The 13,910-nt window shown below is 37.3% G+C and overlaps 1 protein-coding gene across 1 annotated transcript in view; it reads right to left on the reverse strand.

Annotated features, from left to right (window-relative positions):
- Nucleotides 1-13,910, reverse strand: part of rxfp2a (relaxin family peptide receptor 2a) — a 31,047-nt gene that overhangs the window by 3,439 nt on the left and 13,698 nt on the right. The window contains exons 6-17 of the mRNA XM_074673194.1: nucleotides 12,578-12,649; nucleotides 12,093-12,164; nucleotides 11,622-11,693; nucleotides 10,894-10,965; nucleotides 9,974-10,048; nucleotides 9,478-9,549; nucleotides 6,482-6,553; nucleotides 6,086-6,160; nucleotides 2,534-2,605; nucleotides 2,388-2,459; nucleotides 2,033-2,262; nucleotides 459-604 (exon numbers count right to left, since the gene is read on the reverse strand). Of these exons, the coding sequence (XP_074529295.1) occupies nucleotides 459-604; nucleotides 2,033-2,262; nucleotides 2,388-2,459; nucleotides 2,534-2,605; nucleotides 6,086-6,160; nucleotides 6,482-6,553; nucleotides 9,478-9,549; nucleotides 9,974-10,048; nucleotides 10,894-10,965; nucleotides 11,622-11,693; nucleotides 12,093-12,164; nucleotides 12,578-12,649 (1,102 nt within the window). The remainder of the gene's footprint in view (nucleotides 1-458; nucleotides 605-2,032; nucleotides 2,263-2,387; nucleotides 2,460-2,533; nucleotides 2,606-6,085; nucleotides 6,161-6,481; nucleotides 6,554-9,477; nucleotides 9,550-9,973; nucleotides 10,049-10,893; nucleotides 10,966-11,621; nucleotides 11,694-12,092; nucleotides 12,165-12,577; nucleotides 12,650-13,910) is intronic.

Consider the following 13,910-nt stretch of genomic DNA (forward strand, 5'->3'; position numbering starts at 1 on the left):
AAAGACAACAACAGTAGTTGCACCCAGCATCCCTCGTGAAAGCCCGAACACAACAACCCTAGTGAATTTAGAATAAACAGCAGCAAAAAAAAAAAAAAAAAAGAATAAACAGCAGCATTAAGGGTTCAATTGAACATGAATAGACTGTTAAAAGTTCACTTACTGTATGGAGACAAAACTGCATTACAAGCAGAAAGAGATGACTATCAAACTCTCCCTGAGGACGGTTAGTAGGAGAGCTCACAGAGAAGCTGAATAATGCACATAAAATAGCCCCAAGCAACAGCTGAGATTAGCAGAATTGAAGTTTTTAAGCTTCAAAAGAAAAGATTAAAATGTAGAATACATTTCACACTTAGTTAAGTTTACTGTACGTCCCGGTTTCTGCAAAACACAGCAGATCACAACGGTTCCCTATCTGCATAAATACACATACATTTGTGTTAATCTCTAACTACCTCTGAGGAGAGCATGGCCAGGAATCCAATAGTCCGACACTCCACGCTCTCCATCCACAGCAGAGCGTTACGGTTGTACTGCCCGCGAAACTTCACATCAAACACGCCCACAAAGAACAGGTACACACCCATGAGGCAGTCGGCACCTGAGGGATAAGAGGTGGTGATAATAATTTAGTTACAGGAGAAATAGACAGAGAGGATAAAATCTGCCAGCAACCTGGTATTCTGAATTTATCTGCCAGTAACAAACCTTTAATTAGTTAATGTCATTAATGTTAAAAGTTTACCTTTCATGTGTGTTTTTAAAAGATTTGTGTACTTTTTTGTGCAACTACTTGGGTTTATTATTGATTCAAATACAACCAAATACTTTTTCAAAAAAATAGGCCAAAAACAAAAGTAGATGTGGAAAACGCTTTGCTTTCATTGTGTCCATTATTACGAGCAGCTGTACATGGCACAGCTGTCACATGGTACTTCTTACGTTTTTTCACATCACTTTGGTTTTTGTGCTGAGCTTAAGTTTCTCCCAGATTTAGCAGAGAGGATAATAAGACTGAATTTATTTCTACCTGGGCGAAAGATGAATCAGAGTTTGAAGGGAGATACCTTTAATTTGCAATAACTTTTCGGTTGAGGTCCTGGGTGCAGACATGGTCTCACCCTTTAAGAGTAAACTTAAAACTTTCCTTTTTGATAAAGCTTACAGTTAAAGCTGGATCAGGTCTGAACTTAGATGTTGTATTTTACTGGTTTTAATTAACAATATCTCCACCATAAAATGTATTTGCCAAACTCAATCGGTCCTCAGGTGAATAAAGAAATGAGTTGCAGAGCTGAAGATCAAGTGAAAGCCTTTGATGTAGAGGAGCTTCTAATCAAATCTGGGTTGTGTTGAAAGTGAGATATATGTTGCTGCTGAAACTCGAAACTTTAGGTTTTCATTTGGGGAAAAGATGTTTGAGCCTTTGATCAACCTTGTTTTTTTAAAGCAAGAAATGTAAAAAAATTTTCTGTTCTTGCAAGAAATCTTTGTTATTGGAGAAATTTCACACAAACAGGAGTCCAGGATGGTTAAGAAAAAGCATTGCTTTCTTCAGTTCTTGCCCAAAACATCTAATCGTCCAATCCAATAGTCTTTTAGCTCCACAAATATTTAAACAGCTTCTTGCAAAGCAAACATAATGTCTGTCCCTCATTTCCATCCAGAAAAGTCTAAAACAGTTGGTAATCCAGTGCCCAATGTCTGGAAAGTTTCAAATGTTTTAAACTTTAAAGCACTTTTTAACTTTTTCTGTATCAAAGTCTTTGTATTGCCCTTAAAGCTTTTTGATTCTAGCCACTGCAGCCAATGTAGTCATTATGCAAAGTGACTCCATCACTTAAAAAAGTAAAGGGAGAAGAGTCACTTTCATTGATCTGCTTTTTCAATTATAAACCCTGCAGTATGTAAATCCCACGTGTGTTCATTCAATTCTTGACGGATTTTCATCTGTAATAGTTATTCAAGCATTTCTTTTCTGCACACAAAACTGCTTCATTTTCTGAGAGTGTAATGTGAGGGTACTCACAGCAGAGGACTTTGATGCAGGCAGCGTGCAGGTTGTTCTCTGCTCGGATCAGGGATCTCATACCGATGACCAAGAGGTTACCGAAGCAGGTAATGAATGCCATGACCCAAACAGAAACCCGCAGCACCATGTTAGCCAGCAGGTCCTCAAAGGAGGAGATACCATCTGTGTTGGGCTTACAAGACCTGACGTGAGGGGCATAGGAGCAGTACTGGAACGTCTTGAAATAGCTGTTGGACAAAAGTAGAGCAGAAATAAGTGTGATTTAAAATAAATAAGGAAAGATTTGAACTTGATAATTCAGTGGTGACAGAAGTACTTGAGAATTACCACACTGGGTTAGGACTGTACATACATGTGGGAGAGGTTCTTCATTGGCAGAAACATTTTGGTCTGAATATTGGAGATCTCTATCCCCTCCAGCGCCCTGCAGGAAACACAGTGAGTTACAGCATCATACAGACTGCAGTGAGCAGCTTCTCTGAGTGTGTTTTTACTCACAGAGACTGAAGATGTGTCAGGTGGTTAAAGTGGCAAGGGCGAATATGGAGGAGAGGGTTGTGGGAAATGTTTCTGGAACAAGAAAAAACACCAGACTCAATTAATCATGCTTGGGTAAAAACTGAATGTGGAGACTTACTACAATGAAACTTTTTTTGTCTTAAGAAGAGGGTTTTGACTTCATAACTTGTCAGTCTTATTAGAGCTGGAAGTTCAGGCTGTCCTCTACATGGAAAATACCACTGTAAAAGAATCTTTAAGAGACAGCAGATTAAACTCATTCTGCCAGAAAATTCATGGATCAATAAACATCTTTTAGCACAATTCTGCAGAGAAAGACAGAAGGAAATTCAGATCAGTGGCTTGGAATCTAATTCATTGTAGTCAATATTGTTTTCTTGTGAGTTCTAAGTTTGTATTTTGTACTGGGTTTTGTACTGGGTTGTACTGGGTTGGTTTTGGTTTGCATCTGATATATATATATATATATAAATATATATATATATATATATATATATATATATATATATATATATATATATATATATATATATATATACATATATATATATATATATGTATATATATATATATATATATATATATATATATATATATATATATATATATATATATATATATATATATATATATATATATATATATATATATATATATATATATATATATATATATATGTATATATATATATAAAAATGTATATATATATATATATATATATATATATATATATATATATATATATATATATATATATATATATATATATATTTATTTATTTATTTATTTTTTCTTACTTGAACTTGGACAGTCATCTTTTGTTGTTTTTCAAATACATCTTTCTCTTGTGTTTCACTGAGTAACTTGTTTATAAAAATAACAACCCCAAAACCCATGTACATGTTCAATGACAGTTAAAAAGCAGCCTGTCCAGCTAAAGAATGAAAATGAAAACCCTTGGTGGGAGTGATCTCTGCAGAGGGATTATAGACGATGACAGGAACAGCTATGAGGTGTTGATTGTTACACAAACTGAGAATAGAGGGAGTATTTCTTCACACTAAGCTCTAAAGCATCTGAATATGGTGTTACATCTTAATTTTGTATTGAATAAAAAATGAATGAAAAATAAAATAAATGAATAAAATGTGTATTCATACTAGGATTATTTAGCTGCTGGAACAAGGCAGTGCAATGTGATATTAACAAGAAGCTTTTGTTTTGATACATCCATAAACCACTCCAGTCAATGGGGTGAAATACAACATTAAACTTTTTTCAAAGTTTATTATTTTAGATAAATTTTAGCATTGACCTTTAACAATTGATATCAAACATCTAGTTTTGTAATCAATATTAAAAGGTCAAATTTAAAAATTGGCTTTACACAGGGGCATTATCTGCCTACACATTTTTTTACAATAAAATCAGTAAGACAAAGTGTACAGATGCTGCTTTAAATGTGAAGAAAGAAGACTTTTGAAAATCCACAGCAAGTTTCTAAAACAATTAAAAGGGAAATATGAAGAAACATTAATGTGTGAATATTTTTATGATTGGTGCTCCATGTGTTTAAAAAAATAACCAAAAATAATTGTGAACAAGAGACAAGAGTCTATGTCTGACTGTGAGGTTGTTGTTCTGAGTCAGAAGCAGTTAGACTTGTGGGCAAACACTGGATTTTTCTCTTCAGACACGCTCATGTGTTTTAAATGAAATGTTTTGTGACATGGGTGTAATTTCATTAAAGAGTTTTTTCCTTGGCTGACCTGAAGTATTCCTCGCAACCATTTGTGCCCAGTGGCTCAAAATCTACAAAAGAATACATTTCTATAGATCTGTTTCTATGTAATCGTAGGACTTAAAAGTGTTCTTGGCTGTCACTGTGACTGCAACAATTCAACCAAACTCCCTGTCCCCACCGAACAGAAAAAACACATCGTTATCTTGTTACAGAGACTTTGCTGTTTCCTACAGATGACAGGTCAAAATGTCAACATCAGTTTCTAAGTGTGATTTTTCTGATGTTGTCCAAAAAAAACAGACGAAGAAAGGGCACAGTAGCTGTCATCAGAAAAAAACCCAAACATTTTTCTAAGGAGAAAACTCATGAAAGACCAACAGTTCTATCATGGTCAGCAAGTTTTCACATTGCTGTTCATGGCTTTGTTGAACTGTTTAAAGAAGTTGTGATAGTTTTTTGATTTTGTTTGGAAGAGGAGACAAGCTTTGAGGTGGATTTAAAGATGCCACAAGGAGGATCTGTTTGAATTGCACTCCCCCCTTGTGGCCTGGAGTCTCCGCGCACTGTTGTAAATTACTTTTAGTGAGGCGTGTGTTTGTTTTGGAATTATATGGAGATCAGATGGAAACAAATTGTCTTTGTTCAAGACAACTTTTTAACTGGATACAACGCGCTGAGGTAATGTATTTATCAGTACAGTTACGTGGTGCTACAGTTTGAAACATGACATCAAGCCAGCTATATGTTAGCGCTGTCAGCAGCCTGGTTTTCCCATGTATCTGTAAGCTAACGTGACAACAAGTAAACACTGTCAGTTTGTAAGTAGTTTAGTAGCTGTCTATATTTAGCCTAGCTGGCAGCCAGTGCTCTAAGACATGTCCATAATATGTAACGTTAGTAAACCCTGGCTAGCTATGTCCTGCCAGTCATCTACCAAGCAGAGCTAACATAACCTCACTCTTCATTTTATTGATAGACTCTCAACTTTGAACAGACCACTGCAAAATAACTGCTGACTGTGGGTGGGAATCAACATTACCACAAACAGTCTGTGTTAAAGAGTGATACAGCCTAAGCTAAAAGCAATCTGGTCTTGGAAGCTAAGAAATACCAATTTAAAATAACCTGTAACCAGCAATATTGGCGCTGATAATCTCATTTTAAAGTGTGGATTACGATCAGGCATATATCTAGAAGGGAACCTTGCTCAAGATCATTTTCAAGCTCCTCACAGCCCCTTAAAATGAAATCAAAGTCTTAACTTTAAAAAAAAAAAAACATTAGTGTATCATGTTAAACCGCTCTGTAAAAACCCTCCCCTACAGCTTAACTTAACAGCTTTTAAACTCTACATAGTATACATCTGTTGTCACCCTGACAGATACATGGAGAATAAAACAGGTCTCTAATGTTCAGTCCAGTAAGGGTAAAAAGTTGCCTGTAAAAAATACAGAATAAGTGATAACTTAATTTTCTTTTGACAAGTGGTACGTGCCTTACTGCAACATTTGCTAAAGCCAAAAATCAGAAGAACAAATCAATCACTGAAATAAGTTGATATGAAAATCTCTTAAAAAAATCCATGAATGGACAAAAGATTAACTTTCCTGATGAACTCTTCCCTTAGCTCTCAGTCTTTTTGCTGAGAGGCATGAACAGCAAGATAAATCTTCATAATCCTGTCTGCAATTTTTACACACCCCACACTCCACTTCAGCCTGATCTGCAGCTTAATCCTCACATGAGGATACACATCAGTCCCCGCTGCCATGCCTTCAGTCACTCACAGTTTAAGAAGCGACTTAGCGAGGCTTTTAAAGGTGTTTTTTGGCAGCTCCCTTATCCTGTTGCTCGACAGATTCCTAAACACAGACAAAAAGAGACAGAGCGAAAAACTCAGAGAGGGGAAATAACAACGAGAAGGTTAGATAAAAGCCAAGTGGGAGCTCTAAATCTCCAAAGATAGTGGTTACGATCCCTCCAACTCACTTAAAGAGCAAACACACTAGCTTTTAGGGTGTCTTTGTAAGAGACGCATGAGAAAGTCAAATCAATTAAGGAGTGCTGTGAAAAATCTGTTAGAAACTCCTCCACAGAAGCTTAAAGGCCGACAACCTCTCTGTATTATTTCAGGACAGACAAAGCAAATGAGAGGAGAGGACCTGGATCATAACGAAACTTACAGTTCAGCCAGTTTCCACAGAGACTGGAAGGTGTTTTCAGGAACTCTTCTGATCCTGTTGTCCATCAGTAACCTGAACAGTAACAGAACAGAGCTGCTGTCAGAAACCATCGGCTCAAATTGACTGGTCTCCTGTGGTAATCTCCAGCTGGGACCACTGTTACAGGCTGTAAACCTGACTATGCTCCTTCTGTTCTGAAGCAAAGTTTCTGTCTTGTTTTAAAATCTTGAAAAAGCGCTTCTTTCATGTTATACTGTTGCATTTTCACACTCAGATTGCGTCCCCATTCATCATTCCACCTTTTTACTGAGAGGTTATGGTAGAATAAAACTGTTTGGCATCTGTACTAGCTGTTTTTCAACCCTGTACTATTCTCTCTATTTCATCATGACAGGGAATTTTTATTCCGTGGAAACACTGCAAAGAAATGTTTGAAAAAATGATCAATTTTTGTGGTGTTTTTGGTAAGAATTGTGTTTTTGAAGGAAAACAGATGACAAATATAATCAGAAAGACACCTAGAGGCAGGAACACAGAGCTGTGGATAAATAAATGCATGTGACAGGACAGGACTTGTCATCCACAGACTTGGATAAAATCTTATCACTGAGCTTAAAAAGCTATCTTTGTAAAGTGCGGTATAATTAGAGTCAGTAAAAAGGTCTCTGATCATTTCGTTGAACATAAAACATGTCAGGCAGCCCACTTCTTCTGTTTTTGTGAGAAAACAGAAGCAACAAGACATAGATATGTGTTTGTTTATTTAAGAAAAAATGAGCTCCTGATCCCTAAAAAAGCAAAACTATGAGCTTTCCCTCTGAGGTTCTGGGGAAAAAATGGGCCCATGTCTAAGATTTACTGATATTTGAGTTGGATGAATCCCGCACTGTTCTCAGTGGACTCATAGATAGTACTGTGACCTGTTCATCAGCGCAGCAGTAACAGAGCTACAGGGTGAGAATCTGACTGTAATCTCACTCATTGCTGTAAATCTCTGCAGTATCAGAATAGGAAACTACAAGAATGGCTTCTGCATTAACAGAAATGAATTTCTGCCACAGACTTTCCCATACATTTACACAAACCTGGCGAAACACCCCAAACAGACTGGAAGTCTGATGAAAGCTTACACAAAGTTGAAAACTTTCAGGCCTCACAGACTTTGCCAGCATTTGAAAAGTTTTGTGGATTCATCCTTTTTTAACAAGTTGAGTAGAAGCTTTCTTCCAAAAATTTCCCTTGCTTTCTGAACATCTAGCAAACAGCCTACATTTATGTTTGCAGTCAGGGTAACGTGCTCTCTGCCTTGTCATCACACATTCTGAGCGTCGTGTCTTTGTGTGTTCAGTCAAAAATGCTTATTCAGGGGTTGTCTTTTTTTTCTTTTCCTGGTGCTTCATGTATATTCTGAAAACCTTTTACTCTGTCTAATGACTATAATTTTGCCAGCATTACACAATTTTGACATTTTAGTTGATAATTATTATTTGAAGGTTGTATATCCATGTTCGGGGCTTTCTTTAAAATGAGTTTCCTTTGTGGTTTTCTAAAACATTGTTTGGCATTTATTTGGAACAAGTTGGAAAAATGTCACTCAGTTTGGACGACTAATACAGCCATGTTTTTTTAAATTCGTTTTTTGACCAATAAGTAAAAATGTGATGTGTGTTTTCCTAGCTTCATCTGAGCACCTTGCTATTGGCTTCTCATGCCGGTCGAGGGATGGGTACCTTTCACATTTGTAACAATATGGTACCGATTCCTGGTACCTGGAAATTGGTACCGGTACTCAACGGTACCAATTTTCAGTACTTTTGTGTGTTTATGTGGTAAAAAATATCAAATTGTTCAATAACAAAACTTAAATTCTTTTCAATTTAACGTATTTATTCTTCAATATAAAACCTTGTACTGCTGTGTTCATGTCCAGCATGGAAAATCACCAACTCCCTGACAGTTGCAAGGATGAATTTAGATACCTTAACATGGTACCTTTTGATTTTACGTGAATCAGTACCCGGTACTTTTGACAGAATTAGGTTGGTACCTATAAAAGTACCTTATTTGGTACCTATCCCTAAGCAGGTCCCTGCTGGTTTGAGCCCCTCTTATCACTCCAGACATGTAAGGTCACTGCCCTGTGTCTCACATGTGACTTCTTCACAATAATCTCACTTGATTAAAATCAGTCTGTGTGATTTTCTTTTTTGCTCTCAGAGCACGGAGAGATGGTGTTAAAGCTGTGAATCAGAAGTGGGCAAAGTTGAGTCAAATGAAATGAAACGAACAATTCATGTTGATTCTGCAACAGAGAGGTCCCAATGATCAATGTCCAATGAAAGATTTCATCCAAATACATTATGTCCACAAAGATCCATGAATTACTTCAGATTTAATATATATATTAAAATTTAAATCTCATTGGCTTTTGCTCAAGTTCCCTGTGAACCACTCTGAAAAACACAGGTTAGATCCTTCTTTGTTTTCAGTTAAACAACTTCAGCGTGGATGCTCAAAGTGATGTGAATTCAGGTTCTTTCTACTCCTCTCCAATGAAAGGCATCAAAAGTCCCCCAAAGACAAACTTAAAAGAACGTAAAAATGACAATGAGTGGATCCGTCTCTACCACATTTCAGCATGTAATCTGAGTTTAAAGGGAAATGTAACCCAGGATTTGACAGATTTACTTTGCAAACAGAGATGTTAAAACAGGGTTAAATCATGTAATTGGAACCACATAAAACACTTTTATGTTCACTTGAAAAGAGAACATCTGTTCCAATAGACACTTTGGCATTTATTTCTAAGTTGGACCCATGACACTGAAACGCTCTCCTTGTGCACAGTCACAGCTCACAGATGCCTCTTCCTTCTTTTGTCTTGTTTTGGAGAGTTTCCCAAAGCAGAAAAGAAACATGCCTTATGACTCCTGTTACCTTTTAAAAAGGGACTGGGTTTTAAACATTTCTTCTATTAAATTTAAAAGGATACTCACAAAACCTGCAACTTGCTGCAGGTCTTCAAGATAGAGGAGTTGAGAGTCTGAATCTGATTTCCTTCAAGGTCTCTGGAGACAAAAAGGACAGACAGAGGGAATAGAGTGTACAAACTATGTTTACATGGTGGTTTCTTCCATTGGAGTTGATTTGTTTGACTGGTGTGAGATAAAAAGACAGAATTGCAGTGAGACATTATTCGCATCACAGTTTAAATAAGTGGAGCAGCGGTGAGAGCTAGAAAGTAGCCTACAGTCATTAAAGCTATAAATTATTAGACTCTTCAGCCTGATCTACCCGACTAAAAATAGATGATCAATCTGACTTCTCACTCTGACATCAGCCGAAGATACTTCATCTCTCATCTGATGAGACTATCATACTCACTGCAGTCCTCCGTTACATCAGCTGACAGAGCCAAGTTGTTTTCACATGTTTACACTAAACTCATATTTTTAGCCAATCACACACAAGTACACTATCAGGCAGACTCACAGCCAGTCCAAAGCAGGCATGTGTTGACAGAAGCTGGGGTGGGGGAGCTGCTGGAGTGAGGTATCAACCATGGACCTGATAACAGAAAGCAAACCCAACATGTAATCTAAGAAAGTTATGACAATCACAGAGCAGAGGGGATGTGATGGTGTATCACTCTGGATACCTAAAATAAAAGATCACAGTGATGCATTCACAATCCCAACTAATCTATAAGACCCTGACATTTACAGAAACATTCATCTGGAAGGTCAAAAACCCTGAAAGCTTTTGCTGGTCTGCATTATAAATAAGTTCATGAAGTTGAGTAGATGGGGTAAAATATGAAACCTGTTTCATACGTTCTTTAAACCAAACTGAGTCAAATGACCCGAGACGCTGAAAAGTTAGTTTTAAGATTGAAAAGAGGTTTTGGTATTCTGGGTGGCAACATTTCAGACACATGTTAAAAGAAACCAAAGATGGCGTAGCCTCCCCTGATTCCTCAGAAGAATGAAAAAACGAAACAAGAGAGGAATATTTCCGAGGCTCTGAGGTACAATAGCTTTGCAGAGGCAGAAAAAAAAACTATGATCCTGAAAGAAGTCAAGAAGTAAACAAGAAGAACTGTACCAAAAACTTTCTAATTTAGTTTTTATTTTGTTGAAAGCACATGGTTAAAATCAGCTGCTTAAGAACAAGTCGAAATAACAACGCGCATGATCTGACTTTGAAGGTTATGAAGACCTTTCACTTGACTCTCTCAGTACATGATGAAGGCCACTTAAATGTGACTGTGCATGAAATAAGGTGTGAAATTTACAAGTTAATATTTGACGTGCATCTCAGAGCACTCAGCACATGCTGGATTTTGTATGTGATCAGAAATCCGTCAGAACTGTGAATACAAATTTAAACCCAGTGAAAATGGTAAAACTTACAGGTACATGAGAGACTTCAGCCCAATGAAAGTGTCCTGGGACAGTAAGCTGAGTGGGTTATGATCCAACACCCTGGGAAGTTAAAAAGAAAATAGTTATTTATTTATTTAAATGTTTTTAAAGCAGTTTTTTTTTATCTTTGGAGAAGGGCTTATTTGCAATCTTAGCCGGGATTAGATGAAGAGATCAGAACCACTTTTTAGTCCACAGTGTGATCACTACAGCAAGATGGTGATGAGCTCAGCCTTACAACTAGAAACTAAAGAGAAATAATGAAATGATTGGCAAATTGGCAAATGAAATTAATGGATGAGCTGTTTGAGGAAACTCGAGCATTGTTCATAAAAGAGACTTTGAAAAGAGCTTTTCTGCTCAGGAAGGGGGCTGCAAACCACCCCAGTGCAAGCTGGAGGTCAGTGTTCGACGAGACCAACAGGACCACATCATCCGCAAAAAGCAAAGCTGGGATCCTGAGACCCCGAATCTGACTCCTTCTGCCACTTGACTGTGCCTATAAATCCAGAACAGAATCGGTGACAAAGGGCAGCCCTGGTGGAGTCCAACCCTGACTGGGAACGAGTTTGACTTACTGTTGGCAACACCGACCAAGCTCTCACTAGGGAAATACAGAGACCGAACAGCCCGTAACAGCGGGCCATCGAAGCAATTTACAATGCACACGTTTATATAAGTTCATGAGTAAGAGTGTGTGTGTGTGTGTTACTCACAGCCATTCCAACTGATGGAGATCACTGAACACACCAGGACTGAGTGAAGATATCAAGTTTTGACTGAGAAACCTGAGAGAAGAAAGTCAGAGGCAGAACACACGGCTGACAATAAGATCCATTTTATGCTGAAGATGTCTTCTTCAAGAGCAAGACAGAAGTGTTTTAAATGATTTACTTTTTCTCCCAGAATGTAATAAAACTCCATAATTTTAGAAATAAACATTAGATTAATTCACCATAAACCAATCTGTAGTTTTTAGATGTGACACCTCTGTGTGTCACATCAGATTCACAATGTGTCAGTGACACTTTACAGATGTCATTCAGATCATTAAAAGCATTTTACAGAGCTATTTTGACTCCAGAAACCAAAGACAAGCTCACAAATGATTAGAATAAAGCTCACAGAACCCACAGCAAAGTCAAGGCAAATGAAATTCATGTCATTAGTTTTGGCAGCATACTTACAACCTCATCAAGTTGTGCAGGCCACTGAAGGCCTGGTTGGATATGATCTCAAGACTGTTGTTTTGCAGGAATCTGAGAGCAGAGAAAAACACACTTCTGAAAGAGTGATGCAATAAAACCAGCGTAAGATGATGCTACTTCAATCACAGTCTGAACAAGCCAACTGTTAGGGACAAAAAACAAATATCTTCTCAATCATTTTAGAAAAAGGTAAAGTAATATGAGAAAAATCGTTAAAAAAGAGGCCTTCATGTATTTTCACCATCTTGTCTCAACAGAAAATGTATGTGCCTTTTTTTACTTCAGCTTTTCTTAATGTTCTTTGCTTGGTCACATTTCAATGCAACTGGTATGATTTTACTGAAACTGACAGAAAACATCAAACATACACTGGGGTAGTGGCCACAGTTTTACATTAACTCCCAAAACACATGAATGATGAGTTAACCACTCAAAAAAAAAACAGACAACACAAAAATACTCACAGCCTCTCCAGAGCCAAGTACTCAGAGAAAATAAAATCAGACAACACTCGGATCTCATTGCTCCTCAGTGACCTGAAACAGAGGACATGAAATGTCACAGTTTGACAAACACATCAGGTGGTTTGATAAAAAAACAACTGGAGTTCAGATGTATTTATGAGAAAATAACAGCGACAAGAACCAGATGTCTGAGGCGCTGCGCTTAAGCACGGCTACATAAATCTCTTATCTACTTCTCTTTACTCTGAAAAGGCTCTCAAAGAAATCCTCAGCTCAAATTTCCCAGAAAAGATGTACCATCCATCTAATTTCAGACTTTAAAACTCAGAAAGATCAAGGGTCCACTTATCTGAAAAGGCGACTACAGAGACAAAAGCCGAAATAGCTTCGCACTGGCCAACTACACAACCACACAATCATGCAGCACACACAGGTCTGTCTGGAATCAGACACAAAAAAAGAAAGTTGCTAATGGGAAAAAACTGAAGTTCAACGAGATAGTATCTTTACTTCAACCTGGTATCACACTCACCTCAGGGGGGTCTGTTACAGTAAGCTCTCTGTTATCAAATGTCAAATACGTAAACTCCTGCTCTTGAAAACAGTTACAATTGATACAATAAAGCAGGGGTGGCCAACCGGTCAGAGACCAAGAGCCACAAAAATTACTGTGGTACCACAAAGAGCCACATCACACACATGGTCTTAGAGACACACTTCCTCTCACACATAAATGAAATGACATCAAATGAAAATCAATACATTTCCATCCATCTATCTATCTATCTATCTATCTATCTATCTATCTATCTATCTATCTATCTATCTATCTATCTAGATAGCTATGAGCACATGAGCGATTGAGAGGAGCACATGTAGAGAAGAGAAACTGAAACTTAAGTATAAATCTCATCACCCAAGTATTGATCAATGCTGATCCCAACGTAGGCATCATTATATTGATATTTTAGATTGATCAGCACACCACTACTCATAACAATATATAAATCTATATATATTTTTTAGGAATGGATCGAAGAACCGTACACTGAAAGGCAAAAAGCTACATGTGGCTCGCGAGCCACAGGTTGACCACCCCTGCAATAAAGCTTACAGATGATGATACCATGTCAACATGTATTTTACTCTAAGAAAAATTTTAAGCTCAGAGTTTTAGGAAAGGCTGTGGGTGAGAATATTACCTTTGGATTGGAGTTCTGGATTCTAAATTTTGGATTACTCTGAGGCAGCAGGGAAAAAATAATTCACTCTCTCACTCATCAAATAAGCAAGTTTCAGGTAAAGTTTTCTCTTTTCTTTTCTCTTTCCTCTC

Source organism: Halichoeres trimaculatus, unplaced genomic scaffold (genome assembly GCF_033239565.1).
Source record: "Halichoeres trimaculatus isolate MK-OKI-2021-1 unplaced genomic scaffold, fHalTri1.1 fHalTri1_scaffold_6, whole genome shotgun sequence".
In the NCBI taxonomy this organism is placed as follows: Eukaryota; Metazoa; Chordata; class Actinopteri; order Labriformes; family Labridae; genus Halichoeres; species Halichoeres trimaculatus.